Source organism: Canis aureus, chromosome 7 (assembly GCF_053574225.1).
Source record: "Canis aureus isolate CA01 chromosome 7, VMU_Caureus_v.1.0, whole genome shotgun sequence".
Lineage (NCBI taxonomy): Eukaryota > Metazoa > Chordata > Mammalia > Carnivora > Canidae > Canis > Canis aureus.
In genome coordinates this window covers 23,712,710-23,730,535 of record NC_135617.1, presented here as the reverse complement: position 1 = coordinate 23,730,535, position 17,826 = coordinate 23,712,710, and the positions used below count along the sequence as shown (strand labels likewise).

Sequence of the window (17,826 nt, the reverse complement as noted above, 5' to 3'; positions counted from 1 at the left end):
CAGAAACTTAAAGCTGCTCAGCAGCGCCACCTGGTGATAGAGAAGTATCCTAAAAGATTCTGATCGGAATATAGTAACCTCTCTGCTATTATTTTTAACTTGATACAAGCCAGACAGTACACAATACCTGGGGCTGGAGACCTTGGTCAACAGGAACGCCATTCTCTGCACTTCCCTTACTGGCTTCCTCGTCCTTGTCTTCCAGAGACTGATGCTCATCCTCTGAGTCTTCTTCAGGATGTTCAGCAGTATCTTTGTCTTGGCCGTTAGTTCCCGTGTCCATCTCTTCCTCCTCCTCGCCCTTTTCCTCTTCACTGGGGCCTTCCTCAGGCTCATGTTGGCCTTGCCCTTCACTGTGGTCAGCCTCGATCTCTTCCTTTATTTCCTCAGCTTCATGACCTGCTTCTTCAGTATCCATTGGTTTTTCTTTAATTTCCAAAGGATTTTCTTCTGGATACAACAAAAGTAAGAAACACAGAATTTAACACAACTTAACATGGGATTGAGTTACATAAACTTTTTGTTATTACTCTTGAACCAGGAATTGGCACACTATGGCCCAAGGGCCAAATAGGGCCCACGTGTCTCTGTAAATAAAGTTTTATTGGAATACAGCCACATCTATTTGCTTACTTATGTGTTTAGCCCGCCTACTCTGTGTTGCCTATGGCTGCTTTCACACTACTATAAAAGCAGAATGGAGGTTTTGCAACCCCTGTCGCAGCTTATGGCCTATAAAGTATGATACATTTATTATCTGACCCTTACAGAAAAAGTTTGCCCACCTCTGCTCTAAAACATTGTATGTTACATACAATTGTCTGGACGGTGCATTTCTTTTTTTTTTTTTTTTTTAAGATTTTATTTATTTATTCATGAGAGACACACACACACAGAGAGGCAGAGACACAGGCAGAAGGAGAAGCAGGCTCCATGCAGGGAGCCCGATGTGGGACTTAATCCTGGGTCTCCAGGATCAGGCCTCAGGCTGAAGGCAACACTAAACCACTGAGCCACCCGGGCTGCCCTAGATGGTGCATTTCATTAAAATATTCTAAGTAATCTACCAAAAAAATCCTAAAAGCCAGCACAATAGGAATATTTTGGACCAAAGATGGGCAGTGATGTTTTACCCTTGACAATAACTGGTAGACAGCCTTTTTTATCATACACAGAAAATACAACATACATTCAATGGAAACATTCCTATTTGGAAAAGTTTTGTTTATTAAAAGCATGTTCCTATACTTTGGACACTTCAGAAATCACAGCTAAATAATTCTTTAAAATAATTGCTTCTTAGTTTATATACACAATTGTCTACAGTAAGCTTGGGTGTTTTTCTAGAACAAATAGCTATTACACTCTCGTTGGATTTTAGTTTTCTTAATTTTATGCTTGCTTACTTCTTGAATTTAAGGTTGATGTCAGAATCCAAAATTATATGGTAGTGAAATGGTCTCAGAAGTAGCAACTTATACAGTGCTAAATAAGTCAGCTAGAATTTTTTTAAGTAGGCTCCACACCTTGCATAGAGCCCAACGTGGGGTTGAATTTAGGACCCTGATATCAATACCTGAGCTGAGATCAAGAGTCGGACACTTAACTGACTGAGCTGCTCATGTGCCCCAAAAATCAGAATTTAAATGTAACAAGCCTCACTTTGAGATGTTGGGAAATTTCCTTTCGGTTTCTTAATAAAACTATACAAAAATGGGGGATGGGTGGGTGGGGAGTAAGCTATAGAGAGATTCAGAGAGTGAAGACTTGTTCTTAGCATGAGGAAAGCCTGTATCAAATTTTCAATCAAATGATTCTGGTTAAATAACAGTTCACAAATTTATTTTTTTAATTACTAAATACTTCAAGCATGGAAAACACATTTTAAAATTAAAAACCTGGGCAGCCTGGGTGGCTCAGCGGTTTAGCGCCGCCTTCAGCCCAGGGCGTGATCCTGGAGACCTGGGATCAAGTCCCAGGTCAGGCTCCCTGCATGGAGTCTGCTTCTCCCTCTGCCTGTGTCTCTGCCTCTTTCTCTGTGTGTCTCTCATGAAAAATAAACAAAATCTTTTTTAAAAAAAATTTAAAAAAAAATTAAAAACCACCTAGATTTAATAGATGTGAACACTGTGCCGTATTTGTATCAAACTTCTGTCACTTGTTTTTAAGAAATAAATGGTTCTTGGTACAACTATATGGATTCTGGATGCCTTTGCCCTTCCTACTTCCTCAAAGGTCACCATAACCTGAAGCTGCTGTGTTTTACTCCTTTTTGTATTTTCCTATATTTGATGCACCCATTAATATATAGTATTAAACTTTTACATAAATGTTACCTCTTATTTATTCTTTTATAACTTACTAATTTTGTCCAACATGGGGTTTTAAAAAGTTTAATAACTTTTCTATATATGTAACAGATTTGTTATGAAGCACAGTGAGGCTAGCTTCTATCTGTCTGATTACCCACCATGATTGGGGACTTTCTTTCTATTGTAGGGGCATTTTCCAAACAATACGGTATCAGATAGCTCTCCCTAGGGAACTCACTCAAACTGAACAGCAGATGACAGGCAGATTACTGTCAAGTGCCCTGTGACTTCTCTCGATTACTCAGCTTCGTTCCCTGTAACAATGACTTCATATTTCAAATTAAACATGTAACAGATGCATAGCCACCAATAACTGAAACAATCATTTCCCTAAGAAAGCTGTACCTAAGGCTCCACTAGAGGCCTCATATACTCAGACTGCAGTGTTTACATCAATCCATGAGATGGGGCATCGAGATGGCTGTGAGGAAATGAAGCTTTGTGTGATGAAGGACCACACAGCTACTGCAGTGCTAAAACATAGGACAGGAGAGGACATTAATGACAAAAAACCTGCTAGTTTACTTTCACTGTACTCAGCTTAAGCTTTAGGTCTAACTCAGGTGAGAAACACTATAGAGAAAAAGCAAACAATTTTCTCAAAGAGGAATTGAGACAGGATTTATGACCTGCCCATGATATGGCATGAAGAAATTGGTTATTGTACATTTTTAGTGAATTCCAACTGGTCTCTTTAGGTTTTGAAAGACATACCTCCTTCTTCATGGTCTGTGTCCTCACCACCGTTCTTGTCTTCACTGTCTAGGTTCAAGTCGTCTGGAAGGTCCAAGGCCTCAGGTTCTGGCAGCTTCTCCTGATTGCCATGGTAAGGGTCCACCTCATTTTCATCATATTCCCTCTTTGGACAATGGAGAGAACAGTTAAAAATAAATTACAAACTTTTTAAAAAGTAGTATTTGCATATAATTAGCTTTAAGCAGCTATGCTAACAGAATACAAAGTCTCTTCTCTAAAATTTCCCCCATACTTCAGAATTTTACAAATGCTTCTAGAAATTTCAAATTTCAAACTTCACTTTCTATGCACGTTCTCCACTGATAAGAGGTACTGTGTTGCTTAATTTCAAGAAAGAAACTAAGGTTTACGAGGAGATACATAGAAAAGAATCACAGAATTTAGCTTTCAAACTCCAGCATGAGCCCAAACAGCATGAAGACTACCTCATTAGTAACCAATAGTTAGATATTTTATGAGGTGTTGAGAGACTTTGTTACACGTTTTATGAGGCAATGGGAAAACAACTGATGAACAGGATGAAAATATCTTAAGACTTCCCCAGAAGCTCTGCGGTACAACAGCCCTGGCCTTGAATCAGGGGTAGATCCATTTCATAACCTCATCACCTCATCTATTTGTTCATTAATTTTGTCCTGGCCTTGTCCATCATCAGCAACTTCTGCTTCTTCCTTTTCTTCCTTAACTTGGTTTTTATCTTTGTTTGATTTCCCAGCATCTGAGTTGTCATCTTTGGCAACAAGTCCACAATCTTCCTAAAATGTCAGAGGAAGAAAAGGCACAAAATCATTACTCTCAATCTAAGAAACTGCTTTCATGTAGGTTGATTTTATCTAAATTAGTTCTTAGGCATGTACAATTTCTGCCTGTTGGGCCAATCCCATGGAAATATCCAGATGACAAGGTGTCATTTACAACCTAGAAAGAATAGTCTGGCTTTAGCCCAGATGGCAGCAGTAATAGCAGAGGTGTGAACAGTGGGATGGGCCACACTGTGCTGCTACAGAGTCCCATCCAGCCCGACTTTTCCCAAGCAGTGAGGCGGAGAAGTTCAGTGGCCAACAGCCGAATCAGAACACTTGCACTGAGTCTTAACTTCGCTCTTCCATAATACATGGCCCAGGTTAGGCCATTCTTCTGGCTCGGAATACAATCAAGAAGAGGCAAAAAAGAAGAACAAGAGGGATGAAAGAAAGAAGAAGAAAAACAATGAGAAGAGCAGTAAATAACAGAAAATGGTAACTGGTGGGAACAATATCTCCTCTCAACCTGGGGACTATAGGATAGGGGGAATCTTTTAATTACCTCATCCATTCCTGGTCCTGTTTCTTCAGTTTTACTGTCTTCTTCCTCCTCCTCTTCTTCCTCATCATCATCACCCCAAAGCCTCTCATCTAGTTTATCAGCTTCCTCACCATTCAGATCGCCCATCTGTTTATCCAGGTCTCCACCATCACTATCTGATTTCCCATCATCCTCTTCTGAAAGGGAAGACACTGAGCTTAGTAAGGTAAATCCCCAAACTGGTCCATGTGTGCAGAACAGGGATGGGTACACTACCTGGCAAGTGCCCCACCTGAGATTTATTGCTTGCATTTATAGGACTTTGTACAGGCAGATGCCTTCAGACCTACTGAAGTAGTTCTACTGTATTTTGCAAACTATTTGAAGGAAAAAAGAAGTCCATAATATGTGATATTAACAAACAGAAGGTGGTAGAATAGCTGTCAGTGCGTCTGTCAGTGCGTCTACTTCTGGTGCTAGGGGGAATATTCATTATGAGACTCAGCAACTTCACTGGGTTTTGGTTTCTTATCTGTGAAATGAAAGATTTAAACTATATGATTTCCAAGGTTCCTCCCCATTTCTAACACATTATATATACACTTCTATTTCATCCAACATCTAAAATCGTGTGTCTAATTCAATCGAATTTTCTTACCATTGTTTTTGCTCAAGGTCTACTGTGATAAAGGTTATATTCTTTAAAGAAAAATTTTTTTTAATGTATTTATTCACAAGAGACATAGAGAGAGGCAGCGACATAGGTAGAGAGAGAAGCTCCCTGTTGGGAGCCTGATGCAGGACTCGATCCCAGGACCCCTGGATCACAACAGAGCCAAAGGCAGACGCTCAACCATTGAGCCACCCGGGTGCCCCTAAAGGTTATATTCTTATGTTTCTTAGGCAAGTGTATACTTTTCTACTCTAAGGTCAACTCTCATTTCTGCAATATCTTCACTTAAAATAAGACATGATATCTCAAATTACGCTATGGTCAGAAATTTAGGGCAATTGCTGAATTAAGGTACAAACCTGTGACAAATGATAATGTGCTATTAAGAAATCACATTCTCAAATAATTTATAATGATAGGGGAATGTTCATATGTTAAATGAAAAAAGCAAACTGACTATAAAGGACCCTGGGTGGCTCATACGGTTAAACATCTAACTCCTGGTTTCTGGCTCAGGTCATGATCTTAGGGTTGTGGGATCAAGGCTCACATCAGGCTCCACGCTGGACATGGAGCCTGCTTAAGATGCTCTCTCCCTCTCTCTTTGCCCATTCCCTCAGCTCTCTCTCTCCCTATAAAAGGAAAAAGGAAAAAAGCAGACTACAGAACTACTTATGGTCTCTGTGTGTATACATATATACACACACAATAAATGGAAAGGAATAAAAATTTATTAAGTGGTTTGAGTGGTAAGTCTAAGGGCTACCTATTCACTCCTGCACTCTCATTCCAAATCATCTATAACAAATGCCTACTACTTTTTTTTTTTTTTAAGTTGTTTAAATAAACTATCCTGACCAATTTACTTTTGAGCTGAGAGTCAAGCTCTGTTAGGGATATTTCTTCTTGTTCTTTCAGGCTTCCCTGAAGGGGAAGTCACTATGTCTAGCACAGGAGGCAGCCAAAATACCAATGTCTTGAGTTTACAGAGATGAATCTCCAAAACTGACTATAGACTTCTGCCTCAGTGAAGACAGTGAAGAAACATACATATGCTAATGTTTTCATTTCCAGTTATGCAGAGTAATAAACTTGTTCTAAAAAATTATAATAGGCTCCTTATTGAGAACATGTAATTTCCTAGATAAACTATTTTTTAAAAACAAGAATGAAGTAACAACCACAAACCTTGTTCTTCAAGTTCGCCACCATGCATTTTCCCATCAAAGTCTTCTGACATCTCAATGGCATTATCCTCACCCTTAATGTCTGATTTTGAGTTAGGATCCTCTTTATCCTTTTCTTGACCTTTCTGAAATGTATCTTCTGCCTATATAAAAAAAGCATTATAGAAAACATAAACACCGTCACTTTGCTATTGTTTATTCAGCTCTAAATAGAACATAAATATATAAGCCACCATTAATGATATAAAGTTATCTCTAGGGAGAGGAAAAATAAGAGAACCAATGGGGATATAACCACACACAATAATTTCTGGTTTGCTTTAGTAGGTCTGTAATTTCTAGTTTTATTGCATTGGGATTAGAGAATATAGAATTTTGTTGAAGTTTTCTTCTTGTGAATTGTTAAAAAAAAAAAAAAACAACAATTCCAGACATATTTAAAAAGAATATGCATTCTTAAAAAAAAAAAAAAACTCCTTAAGAATAAGAAGGATAAAAAATTCAATCTTATTATAATGTCCACATCTTTAATATTTTTATCACTTTGGTCTCAGAGTCTCAGATAGTAACTGAATGTAATTTTTGTTCACTTTTCTTTAAACTATATACATTCCCATATACTCTAGGTGTTATTTGTGGCAGAAGATTCATGATTGTTCTCTTATTATGATTGAATTTTTTTTTTCAAACCATGGTTGGATTTTAAAATGCTTTTTAAAAATACAAACACAATAAAATCCCATTAAAAGAACTGTAAGCAAAACAGAAAGAGTAAGTTTCCCATGGCACCACCATCCTGCAAAAATCTCAAAGAAATTAGTATCAGTGACATTCTGGTACATCTTTTTATCCATGAATACACCTAGGTGATCTGTATCAGTACACACCCCCCACATCTTTATAAACAAAAAGGGATCACTGCTTTACTAACTGCTTTGCAATCTGCTTTTCATTTCTTTTTAAAATTTTTTTTTTATTTTTAAGTAATCTCTACATTCAACATGAGGCTCAAGCTCATGACCCCGAGATCAAGCGTTGCATGCTCTATTGACTGAGCCAGCCAGGAACCCGGTTTTTCTAATTTAAAAAATATCTTGTAGATAGATTTATATGTATCAAGATGGAAATCTATCTCATTCTGTCTAATTAGCTTAAAGCACTGTTCTGCATGGATGGTGTCATAATTTTTTTTTGATGGTGTATAATTTAAACAATTTCCTCCTGTTAAGTATTTGGATTTTTTTCCACAATTTTCACCATTATAATGTTATAGGGAACATTCTTGTACAAAAAAAACCTCCTTCATATACCTATTTATCTTTAATATTAACATTTCTCTCAGAAAACATGGAATTCCTAGGTCAAAGAATACATACAATTAAAATTTATGAAATATTGCCAAATTGTTCTGATAGCTTTTATCCCACTTCATGTTTTTTTGCACTTTTTGCACGGGATTGCACTTTTCTATTAAGTTTGTGATTTATTTTTTTGCTTTAATTTTTTTTCCATGAAAAAAGTAATGTTGAGGAAGAAGTTAAATTTGAGAAATACAGAAAAGCCAAATAAAAAAATGTATGTGTATTAAACAGAGCTCTACCATCAACACTAGCTTAACTCTTTTTGTTTTTCTTCCCAGTTTTCAAAGGATAAGTTTGAATTGATTTGCTTCTTTATTTTTAATAGCTACAACCATAGCTTAAATAAAAATGTGTGGCCTGCTTTAGATTTAGAATATAGAAGCTAAAAAAAAAAAATTCCATTATTTCTTCAAGTCACAGTTGGTAAATCTGTATGACTAATAATAGTATGCTTTAAAAAAAAAAAAAAAAAAATCACTCCCAAATAAGACAGGCATTTAAAAAAAGCAACACAGGAATCTTAGCCCAAAACACCTATTTCAAAAACATTCTTGATTCCAACTAAAACAGGATATAAATTAAGATTTTTCAACAGGTCTTAAAGATATACAATAGAATCTGTTAATAATAAACACTGGTATTATTATTTAATGCACGTTACTTAAAATAGCCAAATTTTTTTAACCTTAAATGAGTCACTACCAAAATATTCTAGAATATCATCGGCAAAGATCTCTCCATTTAAAATAAAAAATTTTAGATTACTTCCTTGTCAAATTATAGCCATAACTAATGACTGAGCTACAAAGATCCCTTCTGTAGTTTTTTGGCTTTTTATTTATCTCCACTCTCTAAAGCTTTAGTATTCTTAGGGCTCCACAAACCAGAGTTTGAAAATCATTAACCTAGTAAAAAACATTCATGTATAAAACTTAATATTGAGAAGAAAATAAAAAGGGAGTGAGTTTCTGAAAACTGTATGTATATTTCGGGCATGCGATAACGTACCTGTTCTTCATTTTCTATCTGGTCACTCACATCTTTCATGCCCTCGCCTTCCCCAATTCCACCTCCCTCATAGTCATGGAATTCAGTTGCTCCTTCTCCTGCTGAATCTTCCATGAATTCTTTAGGCAGGCAAAATCCCTTAAAAACAAGAGTGAATAATTAGGTACAAAAGCAATAAAAGAAAAATAATTTTTGACCTTTTCTCTCAGTATTTTCAATCTGATGGAAATTCATACAGTAGACATGGCATTTCCTTCTTCCTTGGTGATAACAGTTATTATGCTGTTCAAAGCTGGACATTAGATTTAACATAAAAGGTTTTGACTTTGTAGAGGTCTTTCTGATATGTAGTAATCTTAACTGGCAAGACAAAAATCTGAATCAATTATACTAGGACAACATTTAGGAGCAAGTCACTCAGCAAGAGTAGAACCTCTCAAGTGTCTAAATCCCAGAGGGATATTTCATTCTTCTTTATTTACTTCTCAAATTTAGTACAGCCAGAGAGCAGCCTAGGTGGCTCAGCAGTTTAGCACCACCTTCAGCTCAGAGCGTGATCCTGGATAACTGGGATTGAGTCTCATGTCAGGCTCCCTGCATGGAGCCTGCTTCTTCCTCTGCCTGTGTCTCTGCCTCTCTCTCTCGAATAAATAAATAAAATCTTAACAAAAAAAAAAAGAGAAAAGAAAAAGTAAGTCAGAGAAGAAAGAGAGGAGGGCAAGAAGACCTATAACCCTGGAGGACAGCAACTTGAAGCAGATGCTACAGTGGGAAATTTCATTTTTACTTCAAAAATTGAAGAAAATTTGGTGTGATGCTCAAGTAAAATGTTAATTTTAATATAAAAAAAAAAAACATGCCTCCCCCTCAACTCTTGAGGTTAAACTGTCACTCTTAATGTATGTGCCACGTTTTCTGCCAAGAAATCTGGCATGCCATGGGTTCTAGAGTCAAGAACAAGGTCAAAGAAAAGACTCATGAAGTGTTAACAAAACAGTGTTTAGTGTTGGAAGATATTTTGGAAAGGAAAATCAACTACTAACATATGGGACAAAAATGAACAGAAAAACAAGTATAAGAAAAGAGTAGTTCTCAATCACAAATTTTATCAGACAAGCTATCAAGTTATTTGTCAATCTTAGGATGGAAAAGTACTAAGAAATCAGCTGCCAACTAACACAGAATCAAGAGCCCCAAACCAGTTGCCAATTGTCTCACCAAAAGCTTTCCATGGATTGTCATGGAAATTGTCATGGAATATTGTCATAATTATGACCTAGATCTTAGCACTGAGTCTAACCTACTTTGTTTCCCTCAGGACTATTCAGAAAGGATATGAATACAATTTGGATACATAAAAACTTAAAGGAAAGGCAAAATCACTTTTAGGACATGTATTCCTGGAATATTGATTGAAAAATATGTTTTGGTTAACTTAACTAATTTTCCCATTGGGCTACATTATTTTAAAATAGGTTTAGATATAGACAGAATACAACCATACAGGAGAAGACTCAGATGTCCTTCCGCAGGAGCATCACTACAGTAGCTACTTCTAGAACAGCCAAAGGACTCCCAACACTTTTGCTTATATCAGAACCCCCACACCCCACCCGAAGCACAGGCCAAATTCATTCTAGAACCTGTCAGACCAGAGCAACAGCACAAGTGGACTAACACAGCTAACTCAAATATCAGGGCACCCTCACTATACACTGTCCTGCCACTGTCTTTTGCATGCAGTCTATCTTCCAAAGAGTGATGGGGAAAAAAACAAAAACAAACAAACAAAAAAAACAGAGTGATGGGATGTGAGATTGGCTCAGTGCCCATTGGAGAGAGGGAGCAAATCGGACTAACTAATTTATTACTAAACAAATACAAATATTTATCCTCTAGATATGCTTGCTGCATGGGCTTGCCTCCCATTTTTAAACCCTTTCTAGTATTCCAGATACTCAGAACTAAGAACTCTTGACTATTTATAAGAAGGCTAGACCCAATCTTCAGTCTGTAAATTCCTATCTTTCTCAAGTGATTCTCACCTGTATTGTACCTGGATTTGGAGAAAATCTTAGAATACTAAGGAAATAAAAACAAAACAAAGTATATATTCAATTAAATGTAGTTCTCACAAAAATGGTAAGGAATGTAGGCAGATCTCACTTTACAAATGAGGAGACTGAGGCTCACGACAGCCCCTGGAGTCTAGGGAATTCATCAGTGGGGGACCTGCAGGTTCCAAGACCTTAATGGAAACAGGCTTAGCAAAAGGGTGCTGGATAAAGCCCTGAAAAATCCACAGGGAGAGCAAATCACCTATTTGTGAAGGTTCAAAAAAACCAGCTTGGGAACCCAAGCACTAATGGGTATGGAGTATCATGGACAGTCCTTACCTCCTGGGCCAACTCTGTAAAGACCTGGGCAAGCACAGAGAGCAGCTTTGCAGTGCTACGGTGAGTTGCCAGAGACACAGTCAGGAAGAAGAGGACAAGATCTGAGTATCTGGAGAGCATGGGCACCAGACGCACCAACACGCAGCAGGACTGGCTGAAGAACTGTGGGCAAAAGATCACAAGGCCTGTTCACACTAGTAACCAGTACCAGGTTTTCTCTGGGGTAATAATAATGTTCTATAACTAGACAGCAACAATAATTGCACAACACTGAACCTACTAAATGCCACTAATGGTAAGTTTTATGTATATTTTCTCTTATACACACACACCCCTGTGCTCACTGATATTTCCTCCTTGTTCACACAAACCCTCACGAAAGTACATTTTAAATTCTGTCACTTAAGTTTCACTTAGTTAACCAGGTTTTTCGTTTTTGCTTTTAAATAAGACGTTTACATACAAATTCTATTTGGAATCAAAGTTAGCTCTGGAAGCAATACTAGAGACTTATGATATCCTACAAAATAAATTGCTTCTCTGGACTATTATGGACACAGCAACTTCCCCCTCTGCTGGTTTGTTGTGAAGGGAAAGGTATTTGCAGGGTGTGGCCATTCAGCCTTAGAGGACAGCAGCAGCATCCACATTAAGATCAAATACCCAGGAGTATGTGGTTGAGTATGAAAGAATCCCAAGAAAATAGAGAACTCTGGATTGCTGGCATTTTTTGCGTCTGTGCATCTTACAACTATAACCCTTAGCTAGCAAGCCCTAAGGATTACAAAGTTTGTCAGTGATGTTTACATGCATAAAGAAATCAAACTTAGCAGTTTTTTTTTTTTTGGCCACAAAGGCCTGCTTTGGGACCAACCACATGGAGCAAAGTGAGACCCACTCTGCCTTTGCTCAGCCCACTCTAGATAGCAAGAAGTCTATATTACCGTGTGCTTTGATGCTATGCCATCCTCGCCATATGATTTCAGCCTCTCCAACAGCTCAGAGACAGCGGAAATTATTTTCTGAACATGCAGAGCGCTCACATCGGCCCGTAAGTCATCCTCTAAGAGTTTTGTTAGATGTCCTGATTGCAATCTCTCAAAGCCTGCTGCCTCTTTCATTCACAGAAAAGGAAGACATGATGAATAATGCAAAATACTCTTTTCATCTCCATTCATCCAGTCATCATTCCTAACATCTGTCCTTAAATATTTAGCCACAAAAATAAATTTAAAAATTAAATAATATATAAAAATCGTTTTTGCCTGATTTCAGACATACCATCCTCTTCTTGTGGTCTTGTTTGGTCAGCGTTCTCCTCTGTCTTTTTACAGTTTCTTTCTGCTAAATTCTGGATGGCACAAAGGATGGCCCTGATGGCAGTTTCCACTTGCTCTGAAAAATCTTCCACAAACCCTTCCTCCAACATTTGGTTTCCTAGTAAGTAACATGGTGCAAAACAAAAAAACCCCAATCATTTGCTTCAATGTCTCTGGAAATAATTAACAATTCTCACTTGTTACTTTTTACGAATGGCTACCTATCAAGTACCTACTATGGGTGAGCCACCGTGTCAAACTGCTGAAACAAAGGTGAATGAGACTTATTCCTTATCTAGATAAAACCTACAAGAGTTTACCATCTTTTATTGAACGCTTTCCTGGAAGAATGCCAAAAATATGAAGATAGTTATGATGGTGCATATAAACACCAACTTAGTTATCAGCCCTCAACTTTCCAGTGTAAGAGAGAATGGTTTGTAACAGCGAGTGAGCCTCTGCCACCTCCCTACATATGTGCTACAAAGTGACATCATCAATTCAGAGGCAAGGTACTCAAAGAAAAGAGGCAGCAATAGTTAAAAGCTGTGAGTTCCAACCATACCTGTCTGTCTTAGAAACCTGGATAGATATGTCTGGAACAAAACATAATGTGTTTTTAGGATAGGCTGGACTTAAATCTGTAAGACATCACTCCTACCCTGGGCTTTGACTCCCTTGTTGAAGGACAGTCCTTACCGCCTTGGCTGCCTAAAGCAAGTAGATGTGTCTTCCAGGTAGTAAAGTCATCTGTGGCTTTATTGATTTCTCCTCTTAAATATTCCAGGCTCTCAACTAATGCCATTTGTTGATCTGTTTGCTCAACCTCCATCCCTGGAATAATGAACAAGGACTCTAGGCCTTGCAAATGAACTGACATCTGGGATAGGCAACTCAGCCCAGAAGAGCAAACTTCAAAATCTTTCCTGCAACAAGAGAAATGCCACAACGTTGAGAGGAAGGGGCTACCGTACACACACACACACACACACACACACACAACCTCCCTCCAACCACTAAAATCTAAGCAGGGGAAAATTCACTCCATTTCAAGATTAATAGTGAGATATATACCACAAAGCACCATGAAAGTCCACAGAAAAACAGAGAATTAAAGCAAAATCCCTTTCATCACTTGCTCTCATTACTAAACCTTGATCAAGTACCTGAGCATAGAGGGGACAGTAATAGGCACACTCACCAAGAATGAAAGAGAGTCTCACAGGACAGCTGCCTGATTTTGTCCACATCAGCTTTTACTGTTTTAATAGTTTTCAGCATCTCTGTTAATCTTGCAGTTGACTGTTGCCAAACTTGGTCTTGTTTACGCATCAAGCAACCAGAGGGCAACTGATTTCGAGGTACTGGGGATGGATAACTCAGTTCTGATGGGACGAGGTCCTGTACTGCTCTGGAAAGCCGTCCCTCGGTGAGGTCTGGTCCTTCTGGGTAGGCAGCAGAAGGCCGACCCTGTGCTTGGGCATCACCTCGGCCTGGAGTTGGCCCTGCACTGGGGCAGCACTGGAGGAGCCAGGAGAGCTGCTCCAGCAGGATCTGGCTCTGCATGGCTAGGTGCTGCAGCCTTTCTGTCCACTGCTGCACACCATCCTGAGGAGGGAAGGCCACTGGGTACACCAATGGGCCAGTCAGCCTGCTATGAATCTCCTGCACACAGCCAAGGAGGTTCCTGTGCCGAGAAACCAACAGGGAAAACACATGGCACCTTAAACTGTGTCACCATGTGGTTTTAAACAGGAAATTCATTTATTTCTAAACAAAGTATGGGCTTCTTCACATAATCAAGAAGACAGGATCCCCCACAGATAAGAAGTCTGTTAAATGCCTTTTAATACACTTAATTAAACACATCCTTCTGAAGACTGAAAGGAGGCTCTTCAGTCTTTCACAAGTATCAAAACTCACTGCTTATCATCTATTCCCTTACAGCTTATCACACCCAACATAGTCACACCACTGCAGTGATTTCTTTTTTTTTAAAGATTTTATTTATTTATTCATGAGAGACATAGAGAGAGAGGCAGAGACATAGGCAGAGGGAGAAGCAGGCTCCATGCAGGGAGCCCGATGTGGGACTTGATCCCCAGACCCTGGAATCACGTCCTAGGCCCAAGGCAAATGCTCAACCACTAAGCCATCCAGGCGTCCCTCACTGCAGTGATTTCAACCATTATTTAAGAAAAAGAAAATCCAGTAATTGTAGTATACTTTGTTAGATAAACCCTTATGAGTAAAGAAGAAAATAGCTGTAGCCAAAGTGTGTATATAGTCTGGAAATACTACCTTTCAGCCAACAATCCACTCAACAAATGGATGACAGCCTTCCTAACTGTCCTCATCTTTTAAATATCTATTTCCAATGAGAAGCATCTGTGTATGGCTCAGTAAATTGCAACTCTGTGATCCAAAAAGCCTAATGAATGGAAACAATCACAAATCTGATCTGTGTTCAGAGACAGATAATCCAATACCATAAACACAATCCTGTCACACAGCCAGATAGAGTGTCAACCACAAACCCCCTCAATCCAGACCTGGGTGTACTTCAGCCCGGAACTCCTCCTCCAGGGCCCATTCTCCCAAGAGGTGGTACCAGAACCACAGAGCAGAAGCATATCAACAAGAGCAAGGGACAGAGCCAAAAGAAACCCTACCTACATCTCTGAGCCTCAAATTTCATTTCACGTGAGAGCTGACTCGCACAATTCTTCCTAATTCATGCCACAAATCCTACTAACTAGTTAGCAAATACCTGAGGAGGATCCACTGCTCAGTCAGCGTAGTCAGGGAGCGCCGCTGTCGAATAAGCATCTTCATCAAATGTGCCGAGAACCCTTTGCACCGCTCAACGTTGCTCATGCCCAACTCCTGACAGGGGGAAAAGGAAGCATGCCAAGGGTGCCGCTGGCAAACACCACCACCTATGCAGGTGTCATTAGAGAGCCGGTTCATCTAATCCTCTCTGGGGAAAGTGCCCCTTGTGTAGATAAGCTTTGGATATAGACTGCAGTCTAGAAGCAACGTATTCATCTTTTTGAGCAGTGCTTTTCAAATTATCTGTCCAGATGTTCCATGAACAGGAACTAGACTTAACATCAAAATTAGTAGTCTTTTCTCAATTCACAAAGAGAAAAAAATACCTGAAGATGGCGTTCTCACTTGAAGCTTTTTTGACTTAACTTCTCTTATGCATTGGGTCTTGCTGCCAAATGTAAGTAACAGAATTTATGATAAAATGCTCCATGATTAAACCCAAATTGGCCAAATCTGATTTATATTAAGTTTAATGATGTTCTACAAAAAACTCAGTCACTTTCGGTAATGTACTCTGATCACTTAACAAGACTTGAGAATGCTACCCTAGGGGCACAACAGGAGCTTTCTTTGGGTTTCTGCAAAATCTCTGGGGTTCTGTCACCTACCTTGACAGGAGCTGCTAAGGCTGCATTAAGTCTGGCATGCCGTGCAAGAGAGCGAAAGAAGTATTTCTGGCATCCATCCCATGAAGATGAGATTTCTGTAAGGAGTCTAGAAAAGAAATCAACATGATTTACTTAAATAAAACCACTATTTCCCAGCGCAGATCCTGAAGACTCAGAGATTGAGATTGTTTAACCACAATTCAAAGTCAAGTGTGTGAATAAATTTATTTCTGTGCGGTCTCATTCAGTCAGGTACTTGTCAGCCCTTTATGTGAAAAATGTGTTATATACTCAGCACTGGAGGGATAGTAGGGAAATAAATTATGATGACAATATAATTTCCTTAATGAAAACTTTGTAACTATCTTAGGAGTGGAAGCTAAGGGTCATAAATTCTGATGCCTACAGGGGCCAAGCAGATAATATAACTGATTAAGGACAGCCAAGCACAAAATGATACATGCCAATGACAACTGACTTCAATGTGGAATATGCAAAAGGTATTGTTGAAGACCACAATGATCTGAAGAGCATATGTCCTGTCAAAAGGAGGGAGCTACAGTTTTAACTTTTGACTACATGGGAAAGTGAACCCACTTGCCCAAATCTTCCTGAAAAACTGAAATCCAGAATATCTATGTAAAATTTCTACTTTTGAGGTGACTGCCTGGTTCAAGTAGAAGAACATGTAACTCTTGATCTCAAGGTTATGAATTTGAGCCCCTCGTTGGGTGTAGAGATTGCTTAAAAAGACTTAAAAAATAATTTCTATTTTTTATAATGTTGTGTTGAATTAAAATTTAAAGCATTGAGAAGACCACTGGCAAACAAAATACAAATATATGCATACCCAGGTGAGCAAATCATCATTTACAACCACCTCTGCCATAGTTATGAACACAGTTCTGTCTCAAAAGGTTCTCAAATTCAAGAATATATTAGAAATTATAAAGAATCTATGTACAGGGAACAGCTACAAATGTGGCCATTCTCTCATGGATTTTCACCTGTGAATTGAAATCAAGTGAAGAGACCTTAGGAAAATCAAAGGACCAAAAATATAATGGGAGAGGTGAATACAAGGAGGAAAGGAAAAGATACTTTTAAAAAAGTGTGTGTGTGTGTGGGGGGGTACTAGCTGGCTCCATCAATAGAGCATACAACTCTTGATCTCAGGGTCAAGAGTTCAAACCCCATATTGGGTGTTAGAGGGAGGCAGGGAGGGAAGGAGGGAGAAAGGAAGAAAAGGAAAAGAAAAAGGAAAAGGAAAAGGAAAAGGAAAAAGATGAACTCTTATTGAACGAATGCTTACCACAAGCCAGATCCTAAGCCAGGCACTTTTCTAAATGTTATCTGTACACCAACACTAGGAGAGAGATATTCTATACCCATTTTGGCAAATAAGGACATGGAGGCTTAAATAACTTGCTCCGTTTATAATTTAAAAAACAAACCTAGAATCAGCTTCCTGAGTGCTGACTATAGACAACGCGCTCCGGATATCTAATGGGTGAAGATAAAGCATCTCTTGAGGGTTTTTTGAACGGGCCCAGGCAAGACCTTTGCGATATGACAAACCTGGGAAATAAATATCATGTGTTTAAGAAACTCAGAAGAGAATGAATGTGCCATGCCTCATCCCCATCCCACCATCATTGCTACTCAAAATAAAGTCCTTGGAACAGCACAACCCAGTAGCTTCTTAAAAAAAAAAAAACAGGCTCTCAGGCCCTGCCCTGCACCTGAAACAGAACTACTACACTTAACGAGATTCCTCAAGTCATTTGTACATGCACTAAAGTTTGAGAAATGTTGCTCTCTAAGCTATGTTGAAAGGGTGGGTGCCATACAACATATGGTGATGAAAATAAAGCATGGTTTTTGAGAAACTTCATTACAAAACTGTGAAAATATTTGGAAATCACAAATGGTTCATCAGAGGAGAATTTCATATGTATGACTGTACTCTCAGAATGGCATTTCAAAATCTTGCCTACATACCTTCTGTTTCCCACCATCAATCGTCTCTA

At 38.7% G+C, this 17,826-nt stretch overlaps 1 protein-coding gene across 3 annotated transcripts in view; it reads right to left on the bottom strand.

Moving 5' to 3' along the window:
* Positions 1-17,826, bottom strand: part of MDN1 (midasin AAA ATPase 1) — a 168,600-nt gene that overhangs the window by 16,610 nt on the left and 134,164 nt on the right. For 2 of the 3 annotated variants that reach the window (XM_077903067.1, XM_077903068.1), the window contains exons 76-89: positions 17,251-17,374; positions 15,797-15,902; positions 15,127-15,242; positions 13,558-14,043; positions 13,056-13,282; positions 12,319-12,474; positions 11,982-12,151; positions 11,038-11,199; positions 8,642-8,779; positions 6,274-6,415; positions 4,434-4,609; positions 3,737-3,883; positions 3,087-3,231; positions 128-450 (exon numbers count right to left, since the gene is read on the bottom strand). In XM_077903067.1, the coding sequence (XP_077759193.1) occupies positions 128-450; positions 3,087-3,231; positions 3,737-3,883; positions 4,434-4,609; positions 6,274-6,415; positions 8,642-8,779; positions 11,038-11,199; positions 11,982-12,151; positions 12,319-12,474; positions 13,056-13,282; positions 13,558-14,043; positions 15,127-15,242; positions 15,797-15,902; positions 17,251-17,374 (2,618 nt within the window). The remainder of the gene's footprint in view (positions 1-127; positions 451-3,086; positions 3,232-3,736; positions 3,884-4,433; positions 4,610-6,273; positions 6,416-8,641; positions 8,780-11,037; positions 11,200-11,981; positions 12,152-12,318; positions 12,475-13,055; positions 13,283-13,557; positions 14,044-15,126; positions 15,243-15,796; positions 15,903-17,250; positions 17,375-17,826) is intronic. The other variant, XM_077903070.1, reaches the window with a different exon arrangement.